The 13,078-nt window shown below is 46.0% G+C and overlaps 1 protein-coding gene across 3 annotated transcripts in view; it reads left to right on the forward strand.

Annotated features, from left to right (window-relative positions):
• The window catches only part of usp25 (ubiquitin specific peptidase 25), a 28,932-nt gene extending 16,299 nt beyond the window's left edge, over positions 1-12,633 (forward strand). The window contains exons 14-26 of one of the 3 annotated variants that reach the window (XM_068721166.1): positions 445-683; positions 801-871; positions 972-1,200; positions 2,685-2,951; positions 3,431-3,570; positions 4,957-5,133; positions 6,240-6,335; positions 7,255-7,433; positions 8,534-8,612; positions 8,797-8,876; positions 9,156-9,279; positions 10,457-10,649; positions 11,782-12,633. In XM_068721166.1, coding sequence (XP_068577267.1) covers positions 445-683; positions 801-871; positions 972-1,200; positions 2,685-2,951; positions 3,431-3,570; positions 4,957-5,133; positions 6,240-6,335; positions 7,255-7,433; positions 8,534-8,612; positions 8,797-8,876; positions 9,156-9,279; positions 10,457-10,649; positions 11,782-11,954 — 2,047 coding nt within the window. In that variant the 3' untranslated portion in view covers positions 11,955-12,633. The remainder of the gene's footprint in view (positions 1-444; positions 684-800; positions 872-971; positions 1,201-2,684; positions 2,952-3,430; positions 3,571-4,956; positions 5,134-6,239; positions 6,336-7,254; positions 7,434-8,533; positions 8,613-8,796; positions 8,877-9,155; positions 9,280-10,456; positions 10,650-11,781) is intronic. The other 2 variants (XM_068721164.1, XM_068721165.1) reach the window with 2 other exon arrangements.
• Positions 12,634-13,078: the final 445 nt, after the last annotated feature.

Raw genomic sequence — 13,078 nt, forward strand, 5'->3', positions numbered from 1 at the left:
CTTTAAGTAATGATTCTTCGGGTCATTGTCCTGTTGGGAGATGAACCTTCGCCCTGGTCTGAGGTCCAGAGCGCTCTGAAGCAGGTTTTCATCAAGGATGTCTCTGTACATTGCTGCATTCATCTTTCCCTCGATCCTGACTAGTCTCCCAGTTCCTGCCGGTGAAAACCATCCCCACAGCATGATGCCTCCACCACCACGCTTCACTGTAGGGGCGGTATTGGCCAGGTGATGAGCGGTGCGGGGTTTCCTCCAGACATGACGCTTGGCTGAAATAGGATGCACCTGAGCTCAATTTTGAGTGTCATGGCAAAGGCTGTGAATACTTGTGTACATGTGATTTTTTTCCTTTTTCTATTTTAAAAAACCTGGTATTGTAAAATTAAACTAGATCCTTTTTATATACGTTTCATTCGATATCCTGTGTGTGTCTCACCCCTGCAGCACAGCTGAGCAGGACCCCTTGCCTCCCTTAGAGAGCTCAGGCCCTGCCTCAGGTCCCACCACAGCTCCCACTGCAGCCCAGCAGCAAAGAGTACCCATCCATAAGCCCTTTACCCAGTCCCGGCTACCCCCCGACCTCCCCATGCACCCGGCCCCGCGCCACATCACCGATGAAGAGCTGAGGGTGCTCGAGGGCTGCCTGCACCGCTGGAGGAGTGAAGTGGAAAACGACACCCGTGGTAGGTCTACTGTACCTTTACTTTTATGCTAGGGCCCTGAAGCATGAATGACCTGTACCTCTGTAATGATGCAGAAGGCACTTACTAATAGATCGCATATGATTTTCTTCCCACCAGATCTGCAGGGCAGTATAAACAGAATCCACAGAACCATTGAGCTCATGTACTCTGACAAATCCATGATGCAGGTGAGCAGCTCTTTACTGGAATCAGACTTGAAATACAAAAAGCCAAATCAACTTCTCCGCTTGTTAATCAACATTTCAAATCTCCTTTGCTTTGTACCAGGTTCCATACCGGCTTCATGCAGTGCTTGTCCATGAAGGCCAGGCCAATGCGGGCCACTACTGGGCTTACATCTACGACCCGCATCAGCTCTGCTGGATGAAGTACAACGACATCTCCGTCACCAAGTCGTCCTGGGAGGAGCTGGTCCGGGACTCGTTCGGAGGCTACCGCAACGCCAGTGCCTACTGTCTCATGTACATCAACGACAAGAAGCCCTTCCTCATAGAAGGTAAACATGGCTGAGGGACGCTTATTCTGACCGATAGCCGACCCTTGTTAACCAAAATTCCTGCTTACATACAGGGGGGCTGTGGTTGAAGCGCCCAACAAGCCGCCCTGCTGCAATGATAACCGATGCATCCATCATTTATAGCCAGTCACAGTGTATGCACAAAACAGGCACGATGCTGCGTGCATTGTCGTGGTCACACAGCGTCAGTTAGTAAAGCTGCGAGGCTGTCGGCTGTGTTTCTGCCTGGTGTACTCAGTCAGGGTTTCTCCCAGTGAATTACTGACGTTAGCTTGTTAGCTTGTTAGCTTGTTGGTTGTCCAATCAAGATGGAGAGAGCGTGGCCCAATCTCCACACTCACGGACTCACAGACTTTGAGGGTTTAGGGCTGTCCCACTGTCAAATCCTCCAGTGTTTGAGCCCTTTTCTGTAAGTCTGCCCAAAGGGAATTACCCACAATTCATAGCAATGTGACGTTAAACACAGGGTAACCAGTGGAAGCATGGAGATGTAAAAAGGGTAATCAAAGAGGACAGCACAAACCATGACATCAGAGGAATGAAGCAGTGGTTATATTACACAGATTTATTCATCAATATTAATTTTGTCATTGAAACTGTTTTGACAAAAATGAGTACATTTTTTGACAATTACCTCATCTTGTGAGGAAAGAGTCTGGAAGATGTTCAATCAGAGAGTAAAAGGTATCAAATAAATACCCACAATTGTAGATATGTTTTGATGATGTCATGGGTATGTGATATCTTGTTGCTTTCTCATTCATATTTACACCATTTCAAGCCCTCACAGGCTCACACGGTGACCTTTTAAGTGGACCAGCTATTCTCCTTTAAGACTAAAAACACTCCTTGACTGTTTAGCTGCTAGCATTTATCGGTCCAAATTCATATTGTTGGTTATTGATAAAACGATGAATTATTAACATCCCTAGCATGGACCCAGGTTTAGTCAGTGGTAGGGTTTATATGCATCTCTGATCAGTTATCTTTCTCAAAAACACCTCTAGGACTTGGCCAAAAGATAACATCTGTTACTAGATTGTCTCACCATGGGAGACCTGTTTACTGTCTGATTTGGATTCACTATAGTTCTACTGTTGGCTCAGTTTAAATCAAAGAAGTGGAGCTGGTTCTCCTGTAGACGATTTGTAGTGGTTTGTCCAGCTCAGACCGGCTGCTGCTGACAGTGAAAATGAGAACTGAGTTCTTGTCAAAGCTTCAGTTTGAGTTTGAGCGCAAAAGCTTTTTTGTTTCCTGGTGTTCTAAGTGGAATAAATAGTTATTTATGTTGGAAAATCTATAAATATAAAAACATCGATAAACGGTCATATTCTTGAGCAGAGCAGATCATCGTCTCTCTCTCTCTCTCTCTCTCTCTCTCTCTCTCTCTCTCTCTCTCTCTCTCTCTCTCTCTCTCTCTCTCTCTCTCTCTCTCTCTCTCTCTCTCGGTGTCGTCTCTGCAGAGGAGTTTGATAAAGAAACGGGACAGATCCTCAGCGGCATGGACAAACTACCTCCAGGCCTGAAGCAGTATGTGAGGGAGGACAACGAGCTGTTCGACAAGGAGGTCGAGGACTGGGACGCCCTGCAGGTCCGCAAGGCCCAGCAGGAGAAGCTGGCCCTGGCAGCTGCAGCAGCAGCAGCAGCCGCCTCGGCGGCATCCAGCATCTCCACCTCTTCCTCTTCCCCTCAGCCAATGAGTATTGAGTCCAGCCCTCCAGACAACACAGGTCAGGGTCATGACACACAGACTACAGACTACAACGATTACATGAGAATCAATACTTGGTCGGAGGATGAATACAGAAGAACTCTTGTTCCCTAAAGAGTTTTAAAATGTTATGGAATAATCTTTAAATATTGGCATGTATGTATTTGTATACAGTATACCCAGTATTTCACAGGAAAGGTCTTGGCTTAAATAGCTGGCTTTGATGTTTCTGATGCGGCCCACAGCACTTCAATGTATTTCTATTGAATGGTGGTGGACACACGGTATGATGGTTGGGTGCATTAGGCAGTGAAAGGTTTTTGTTTTCTTTTAATGTGGACCTAAACTACATTTGACTCTAGGCACCTGTGATCCTGTAGACGCTACGGATCATTTCCAGATGAATGTGGACCTAGTGCACTTTGTGAGAAAAGAAAACGTCAGTAAAGAACTGTGCACCTTTTTCTTTCTCCCATGATGCCGTCTGCCCTCCCACAGTACCCCAGCAGGAGCCCGAGTACATGGAGCAGCCGTCGCCCACGAACGACTCCAAACACCTGCAGGAGGACACGGAGAGGGCCATCTCCAGGGCTGCTGCTGAGCATCAGGAGAGGGGCCCCGAGGCGCTGTTAAACGCTGTATGTAAAGCACACAGAACACGCTCACACTACGTCTGTCAGTCTGATATCAGTCAACAAACTCAAGTGTCCCAGCGAAACCGGCCACGACCGGCCAGATCAGTTTGGTATTTCATTTTTTTCCTGTCACATGTGCAGCATGATAGTTAGCACTGACAGTAAAGTTTCTCTCTCTCTCTCTCTCTCTCTCTCACTCACTCACTCACTCACTCACTCACTCACTCACTCACTCACTCACTCACTCACACATTCCCGTCATGCTGCTCAGAGGAATCGGCTACAGTTGTCGAAGGTTGCATTGACTTGCATTGTGATGCGTTCAAGCTCGACTCTACTCAGTAAGACTGATAATTGGGCAAATTAATTATAAGATGTGTTCACATGTATTCTTGTAAAAAGGAGTTTTTGGTGAGAAACCTGAATGAATCCAGTTGTTTGCAGATGTTTTCACTGCAACATATAATAGAGGAACTATGACCCGTTTAACACCAGCTCTAAGCAGCTTCTAATACAGCATTGAAACTGCTGTTTAATGCATACATTTAAATGAGAATACAATCATTTAAAATAACCTCTATAGACAACAATAGCAAAAGTAAAAGGAGAACATTTCTGCCTTGAGTTCAGGAGAGTGGTGAAGAAAGTTAACCTTGCTTTCAATTATAGTTCATCGATCAGCAGGTTACCGTAAAAAATATCTGAATCGGCCAAGAAAATTGCAAACTGTGCATCTCTAACTTTTCTGTTAATGCTGAGAGAGAATGCTCACTGGTCTCTCAGCTCCATAGAGACTCCAAAGAGACCTTTAGCTTCTTGTTTTGGTGTTCTGACCTGCGTCACTGCTTTTGTTCACTGCTCTCATAGTGTTGCTCAGCAGCAAGCAGCAGACAGACAACGTTAGCCACTAGCTGGTGAACATAGTGGAGCATTTAGCCGCTTAAGAGCCCTGTTCTGCTCCTGGAGTCGGTGGAGGCCAAACCACAGCTAAAAAGAGAGAATGATGTGCGTATATTCACCAGCTGAATGATGATGTGTAAACTGTTGACTCAGAGATGTTACAGTGTGTCAGTGTTGTGTTCAGCTCGTTTCCTTAATGCCGCTGTGAGGGAAAGGAGCATAAAGATGAAACTTCTTACTAAAAATACTTTTTTATCTTCAGCCCAACTCTAGAAGGCATGTTGGCACAGAAGGAGAGCTATGTAGTTTCCAGCAGTTGTGTCCAGTGAGTCTGATGATGGATTTAAAGGGACTTGATCTGTCAAGCCCATTTTATTTGACGAGCTCCACTTCTCTAACATTTCGCTGTTTTTCCTCCTCCACGTGCAATGTTCCCTGCCTCTCCATCAGTCCTCTGTCCTTGTTTCATCTGTCCCATTCTCTCTGCAGTCTCCTCCCCTTCCCTCCTCCCCTCAGCCTGAAGTCCAGGTGCGCACCCCCTCCGCCCCCCCTCCTCCTGACCCGGTCACGGAGGACGAGTCTCCTGGCCAGCGCACGGTCGAGGTGGCCATTCCCAACGTGGGGACCTTTGTCATTGAGTCAGAAGAGGGGGGGTACGACGATGAGGTAGCCCTCGCCCAGACGCACCCTCCTCTCCGTTTTGTGCCGACTGTGCCTGTTTGACATTTGGCGTGAGGGCATCGCTGCATATAAAGTATAAAGTATAAAAATGAACAATATATACAATGAGATAGTATGGTATTATTAACTAAACTAAACTAACCAGTAGTGCAAAGATTAACCACAGCAACAAACAGTGCAGCAGGTTAGTAGTCATGTGGATGATTTGTCCAGAGATGAAATGCACACATGGAGGATGTTTGTTATAGTTTGCACATAATTCATGAAGTTATCATGATGTCATGCTTTGTTTTTTGGGGGTCAGCATGATCTCAGCAGTAGTTTTAGGTCACTGTGTTCTGAATGTGTTGCTGCTGAACTGTTCGCTATCTGAATTTAAATATGTGTATATATAAAACACACACACAACAACCGTAGTGATGTCAGAGAACTCAACCACAGAGAGAGATACACCGTGTCCTAACGGCAAGCGTTTCATATGTCAATCCAGATCACACAGGAGACATAATCACCTAAGAGATTAGGTGAGTTGTACTTGTTAGTTTGTTCTTTTTAAACAGAAATCACTTGATCGATATTTACTCTAAATGACACACAATGTAGCCAACAGCAAGCATGAAGCTCTTGGCGATCTCCCTCCAGTCAACTGCCTCCTTATTGAGGTTTTTGGAGTGAAATGAGGAGGTATCGTTAAGATAACTCCTCATTTCAACTTCTCCAATCAGCCGTTCCTCGTCCACTGCGGCACTTTGGAGGCGTGTGACAGGAATGAATAGAAACGGGGCATCTGATAAACGGTCAGAGATACGTGGTGCTGCGTGGCTCGGGGCCGGTTAGGACACGGTGCCGCACACGGCCGCCTCAGTGTTCACACATCGTCCTAATGAGGGTCGCGCATCGTGCTGTTGAACCGACTGCCGTGTCTCTCACCGCTGCGTGGCTCTAACTGCATGGACTTGCTGAGTGACGACCGGCATGCGGCACGCTCTGTTGTGGTTGCCTCCAAGCACAGAACGCAGCGGGTGACCTTGCTCGCTTTGGTCACGAGGACCTGTTGTTTTGTTTGACATGGTTCCTGCTTCCCCGGGCAGGCGATGATGACCCCCAACATGCAGGGTGTAATTATGGCCATTGGCAAATCCAGCAGCGTGTATGAAAAGAATGGGCCTGAGACCGCCTTTTTTAAGGTACACACTCCTACCTATCCTCATCCCACATGTACTCACTCCACCTCATCCATCTTCTCTGTGATGTCTGTGTCTTCTCCTGTCAGTGCATTGTACAGGATTCAACAGTTACTGAGTAACTGAGGGTGTCTGTATTCAGACTTGTGCTGCACAGGTGCTCGGCTCTAAGCTGCTCAACATTAGCAGCACATTAGATTATTGAAGTCTGCCACATCCAGTCTGCTCCCCTGATGTTGCCAAAATCATTTTGTCTTGAACTCTGCAGTAGTCAAGTGTTCAGACGCTTGTAGCCCATCCTTTTAAATGGAGCACTTGCCTCTCAAATAGAACGGGACGGTTCCACATGCAGTTCTCAGTAGGGACGCTGTACAGTGACACAAAACAGATCCATTTCTAATGGACTCCATCTCAATAATAATCTTCTTAAATTGCATATGCAACAGTTTTTTTCCAGAGAGAAGAGCTTAAAGGAGAGCAAGTGAATGTGTTTGATATTCAAGCACGAGTCCCACAGAGACACATTAGCCTGCTGCAGACTGAACACCCACTGAACCTGTGACTCCTCCACAACACAGAGGCAAGATGGCGTGTGGCGTGCTTATGATTGCACACAGCGTCATTATTGGCAGCGGCTTAGTCCTACATTTACACAATCCATTAGACTGTTGCAGTCCCTCCATTTCAATTTGATCTCTTGAGTTGTTTGGCAGAAATATGAGCACACATTTGAAAGTGCGTCAACTCAAAGTTATCCGTCCAAGATGAAAACAATCACGTTAGAAGTTCATTTTAATTGCAAAATACAATCCTTTGCAGGTTACCTTTTTATCGACCAGAATAAGCAGTAGAACCCATGTCCATAGCTCCTCAAGCGTAGTGGGCTCTCAACCATGACCCGCCTCTTCGTCTCTCTGCTCAGGCCATAAAGCTGGAGTACGCTCGTCTGCTGAGGTTTGCCCAAGAGGACACGCCTCCTGAGAACGACTACCGACTACAGCACGTCATCGTCTACTTCATCCAAAACCAGGCGCCCAAGAAGATCCTGGAGAGGACTCTGCTCACTCAGTTTGCTGACCGGAACCTGGCCTTCGATGAGCGGTAGGTCAGGCCACAGTTGGCCTTTATCTCAGCACTGCATACATTTGTGTGAAGAAAACTGAATGGACGTATCATTTTTTTAAAGTTTGGATTATTCTGATTATGTACACTTTAAAAGGATTCACAGGAAGACCTGAACACAGAGCTTCTCTCTGCTGCACTGCTTAGTTCAAAGCGTTAAAACAACCAAAGAGCTGATAACACAATGGCCACGCTTCTTAAAAGAAGCCCATTACGGATGTATGATTGTTAAAGAATCTTTAAAAACATAATTCAGACAGAATTTTATGAAAGGACTCTTCTCTGATGCAATATTTACTGGAAATAATCTGCTCAAAATTCATCCAAATTGCTCTTTGGACACAAACTTCCTGCAGTTATCATGTTCAGTTTGTGATAATTGTAATCGTTGTTCTGTGCAGTTATTATGCATTGAATATAATATACACTATCCATAACGTATGTCGGGGTCGACAGTTAACTGTCGGTTGGACTGTACAGTCACACACAGCATTGTGTTTTAATACAAACGTGTTATAAAGTGAAGTGCATTTGATTCTTAGTCACTTCATGGAATGACTTAAACGTCATGAACTTGCTCAGAGAGACCAGCAGAGGGCAGCAGAGACCTGTCTCCGATGAACCAGATCACTGTCTCCCTGGTCAGTCCTTCCTATCGTGTCCCTATTAGCTTCCTTCAAACACTAATCTTAGGAGACACGTGACTTTTTAATGCTTTTTTTATATACTGCTGGAACATATGAAGATTCCATTTTAACATTGTGCGGTTCATGTCATTAGTGTACGCTGTGCCTCTTATTATCTCTTAAAAGTTTTCAGCCACGCTCGATGGCCTCAATCCATATTCATGAGTGAAAAATTGATTTCTCCCTACTCCGCTATTTTGAGCGAGATAATTAGACGTGCGTGTGGATGTGGCCTCAATAGGAGCCTCCGGAGGAGCGTTTCACTTCTCCTCTCGGCACTAAAGAGAGATTTGTGAGGCTGCGTTGAGGCCTCGGGACAGGGTGGGCCGCTTCATCTCCTGCAGTAGCTCACAACGACTCATCGCTAACGCCGCCTCCTCCTCCTCCCCACAGATGTAAGAGCGTTATGAATGTGGCACGTGCCAAACTGGACCTAATCAAACCCGAGGAGGTCAACATGGATGAATACGAGGTCAGCGGTGGTGTCTTGTCTCGTCTAAAATAGTAGATTTGAGTCTTTTTATGCAGCATGTATTACAGTGTTGTACATTGTCTTTGCTATGGCATTAAGATGCCAGTATTTGCAGGTGGACAGGACTGTCTAGATGTGCATTTGAGTGAGTCTTTCTATATTCACCACTGTTTGTCTTCATCAGATGTGGCATCAGGCTTACCGGAATTTTCGCGAGACAACGATCTTCATGATGACTGGCCTGGAGCTCTTTCAGAAGACAAAGTATGGCGACACCTTAGCTCTGCTCCTCCTAGTATCCAGTAGTGGAAACACTGAACTGTTTTATTAGAGCTTTAACTTGTGAGTTTAATGTTGCACGTGAAATTTAGCCAGTGAGTGTAGAAATGTCACCTGCAGAGGGCGGCAGCTCTCCCTCTGTGGTTGTGCAGTGAGTTCATGGGGTTTGTTTCCTCTGTGAGACGCTTCTCTTTCACAAGTCCTCAGTGCAGCTTTGATGCTGTTTTATCTGAGTGTAACATCTGTTTATCTCCTCTTCCCCAGCTACATGGAGGCTCTGATGTATCTCATTTACTCGTACCAGTACAACAAGGAGCTGCTGTCTAAAGGGCAGTACAGAGGGCACGACGAGGAGCTGCTCGGTCATTACCGTCGAGAGTGTTTGCTGGTGAGTGGTGATGTGTGGACTCTGCTGAAACGAGTGTGTCTAGACGGACACAGAGGGTGTTACCTTTGTTTCTGCGGCTCTGTCCCCGGGATCCCCGTCTCCTCCGTACCAGACGTCCCACTTTGTCCCTGCTAAAGTGACTCGGCAAAACTAACAGGGACAGACGTTTCTCTTTCAGCAGCGACCTGTGACACGATAATCAAGTTTGCTCTCTCTGAGATATTGCTTTGGCTTGCTTCTGCTGAGGGTTTTTTCATCCGATGCTGCCAGATGAAAGTCCTTTCAGCGTTTTGTGATTTTGTGAGGCCTCTTTTCATTTCACCCCTCCAAGGCTCCAGGCTGTGCGCTGTGTGTTATTGGTCAGGGCCGAGGATATTTTCGTCGGATCGGCCTTGCGCCGGTCCTTGGTGGTGCACTCGGTAACCTTACACCAGCATTGTGCTCGTAATGTAATCATCGGAGTGGGAATAGGAAGCAGGAGGGCCGGCAAGTGTAAACACATTACCGCGAGACACAAGCGTGTCCTCGGCTCACCTCAAACCTCAGCCCCGCACGGCCCGATGGGTCACCTCAGATCTCTGGCCAGAACCTCTGGCTCCGTCCGCTCGGCTGTTTACCTCCAGCTCTTGTTATAATTGAAAACACTGCTAACATTGACACAGTTAATGCACTTGGGTGTTTTCTTCCAGCCCAGGCCCCGGTTCCAAACTGGCTCGCATTAAGAAATACAAAAAAGCTTGTTTCCTCAGAGAGGAGGTCAGGGAGTTTGTCTGTGACTGCAAGAAAAGCTTGAATCCACATGAACCTCAGGACCCTCTTCAGTTCTAGTGGCAGGAGTTATTCTGTGATGTTCACAGTGCTTTAGCCGTCTATACTTATCCATCGGAACAAATGGAAACTTCTCTAGAGAGAATAAAGCAAGAATAGAGAAATTAAATGAAAACACAATAACATTTGTTTCAGTCAAATCTTGATAGTCTTGGTGTTCTTCAGAGTCCACAGCAGAGGTGTTCAGCCTGTGAATGTGTGGAACATGGAGGTGTATCAAAGGCACACACACACACATAAAGACAGACATTCCCTGCTCTATAGTAATATGAAGGACTGTATTAGACTACTGTGTTAGTAACTCCTATAGTCTCCTGCATTCATTCTTCTTCACGGTCTCCCCCCACAGAAATTAAACGAGCAAGCGGCTGCCATGTTTGAGTCGGGGGAAGAGCCGGAGGTGACCACGGGCCTGGGCATCATGAATGAGCTGGTGGTGCTCTGCATCCCGCTGCTGCTGATCCACGACACCGAGAGGGACCTGCTGGCAGTGGAGGACATGAGGAACCGCTGGTGCTCCTACCTGGGCCAGGAGATGGAACGTGAGTCAGAGAGCGAGAGAGAGAGAGAGATTTCTGGAGAGTTCAGTTCCGAGGTTACTAGAACATTCAAAGATCATCAGAACTGGGCCACGGCTCGGTTCACGCGGTAGAACATAAAAGAGATGTGTTACAGATTACAAGACGTGTTGGTCTCCTCAGTGTAGCGTTTACATGCTTTAGGACTCACTATAAGAGGGCTATGAGGATGTTTTAAGTGTTCATTAGACCAGAGCTTTACTATATTGTCATCATCATCTGTTTATACACCAGAGAAGAAGTAATAGTTGTTGAATAACTAAACAGTTATATCTGCTAATAGTGTGTCATAAACTAGATCTGCAACAATTATAACAAACAAAAAAGAGCAGTCAGTCATCAGTGAACTAATCAAGTATTTTAATAATCCATTCCTCATCATTTACTGACCACCAAAGATGGGAATTCACTTCAAATATATGTAATGTTCATGTGTGATTTTACTTCATATCTTCTGATTTTGAACGTCATTTGAAGATATCACTTTAGCTCTTTGAACTGATGATAATTTTTCACCATCTGACCTTCTGTAGAGAAAACAACGAGTCAATGATTTGATGAAATAATCTGCAGACGAATCAATGAGAACAATGATTAGTCGTCGCCCTGTTCAAAATGTTTCTTAACTCACTTAAAGTGAAGTACGTCTCCTCATCAGCATGTATCTTCAGAAATAGCACAAATACATTTTAAGCCAGATGGCTAGAGAAACAATAAGTGGATAAATGGAAGGCCAGATATTTGAATTCAAATGGTGTAAACCGCCCCACGTACGACCAAAGATGGTCTGTCGGATCGCACAAAGAAATCCCTCCTGGAAAATAATTTCTTGGTAAAGAAATGCGAGTGAAGAGGACTCGGCTCTTATCAGCATGTTCCAGTCTCTCTCACAGTTCCTGGCCCGTGTTCAGGAAAAAGCTGAGTATTATCAGCTCCACAATCTGTTGTGTTGTGGAACATGCTTTCAAGCTGCGCCTGATATCACACGGAACATATTTACCCCGTGATTTCTGCGTTTAGGAATCCGACTTTCACCACCAGTTAATCATTCTCTTTGCTCCTGTCTGTCCTCCTCCTCCTCCTCCTCCTGCTGCAGCCAGCCTCCAGGAGAAGCTGACCGACTTCCTCCCCAAGTTGCTGGACTGCTCGACGGAGATCAAGAGCTTCCACGACCCTCCCAAGCTGCCCGTCTACTCCACGCTGGAGCTGAGCGAGCGGTTCGGCCGCGTCATGGCCGCCGTGGGCAGGGTGCCCACCGACGGGAGATGAGCTCCGGACGGACGGACGCCTCTCCGCCATCGCGGGCCCAACCCTGGGCACACATCTGTGGAACTCTCTTAACCCATGCCTTCCTTCTAAATCCAGGGGTCTCTTGCTTTTAGCTGTTACTCCTCTGTTACTCGTTTGCTGCTATAGATTTTACCATTCTAAATATTGTTTCACTTTTTATTTTGAAGCAGATCAGAACAGAGGACGGAGGGTGGACTGTTGGGGAGGGAATGGAGAAATGAGAGAGAGATGGAAACACAGTGGCAATCCTGCAGTGGTTGAAAGCCAAGCACACTCTGCTTCAGCTTCTTTATTTTAAAGAAACCACGTTTGAGGGTTTTTCATAGATTATTATTATTGTTGTTGTTACTGTTTGATTCAAGCTTCCCCGACCTGAAGCCCCCCCCCCCCCCCCCTCTGCTGCTCCGCCTCCTCTTTGGTACAGTATTACCACCTTTAGTTTCTTTTTTCTAAGGAAGTGAGAAGGAGAGCCCTCAGCATTATCAGGCGGCTCAGAGTATCTCAGAAGGGTCTTGTGTCTCTGTGGACCGCCGGCAGAATGAGGCGTTTGAAGTGCTGTGGGAGACGGCCACGCACTTCCTGTGGCTTGTTAATACATCGAGAGAATAAAGTTTTATTTATGGCCCTTTTAGGCCAAATAAACAACTGTTTTGCCTGATGTTGACTTTTCTTTTGCTTACCCAACAACATAGACACTGACATTATTAATGGCATACATACATACATACATACATACATACGGTGATGGGAAGCCTCATTTGTTAGCATGGTAAGTATCACACTGACCTGAGATCTGTTGTCAAAGACCTGCATGTGACCCTGTGCTCAGCTTAACTTTCATTTCAACGATGCATTTTTAGACTAATTTCCTGGAGAAATACTAATTTCCGGGATCTCCGATCGCTACAAACAAGCCGTGTGATAAACCAGCATCACCTCATAAATCAACATAGTGTTGGAATAGTTTTGAATATGCAGTGCGTAGTCATCAATCTGGAGGAATGTATTGTCTTCAGTGTTCTGCACAGATTGGGTTCCCTGCACACGTTCCCTGTTCAGTCATGAAGCAGCTGATGTTTAGCTCATCACGCACCATACTGAGA

The sequence above is a fragment of the Cebidichthys violaceus genome, unplaced genomic scaffold (assembly GCF_023349555.1).
Source record: "Cebidichthys violaceus isolate CVI_PGR_0920_01 unplaced genomic scaffold, fCebVio1.0.p SCAF_27, whole genome shotgun sequence".
Lineage (NCBI taxonomy): Eukaryota > Metazoa > Chordata > Actinopteri > Perciformes > Stichaeidae > Cebidichthys > Cebidichthys violaceus.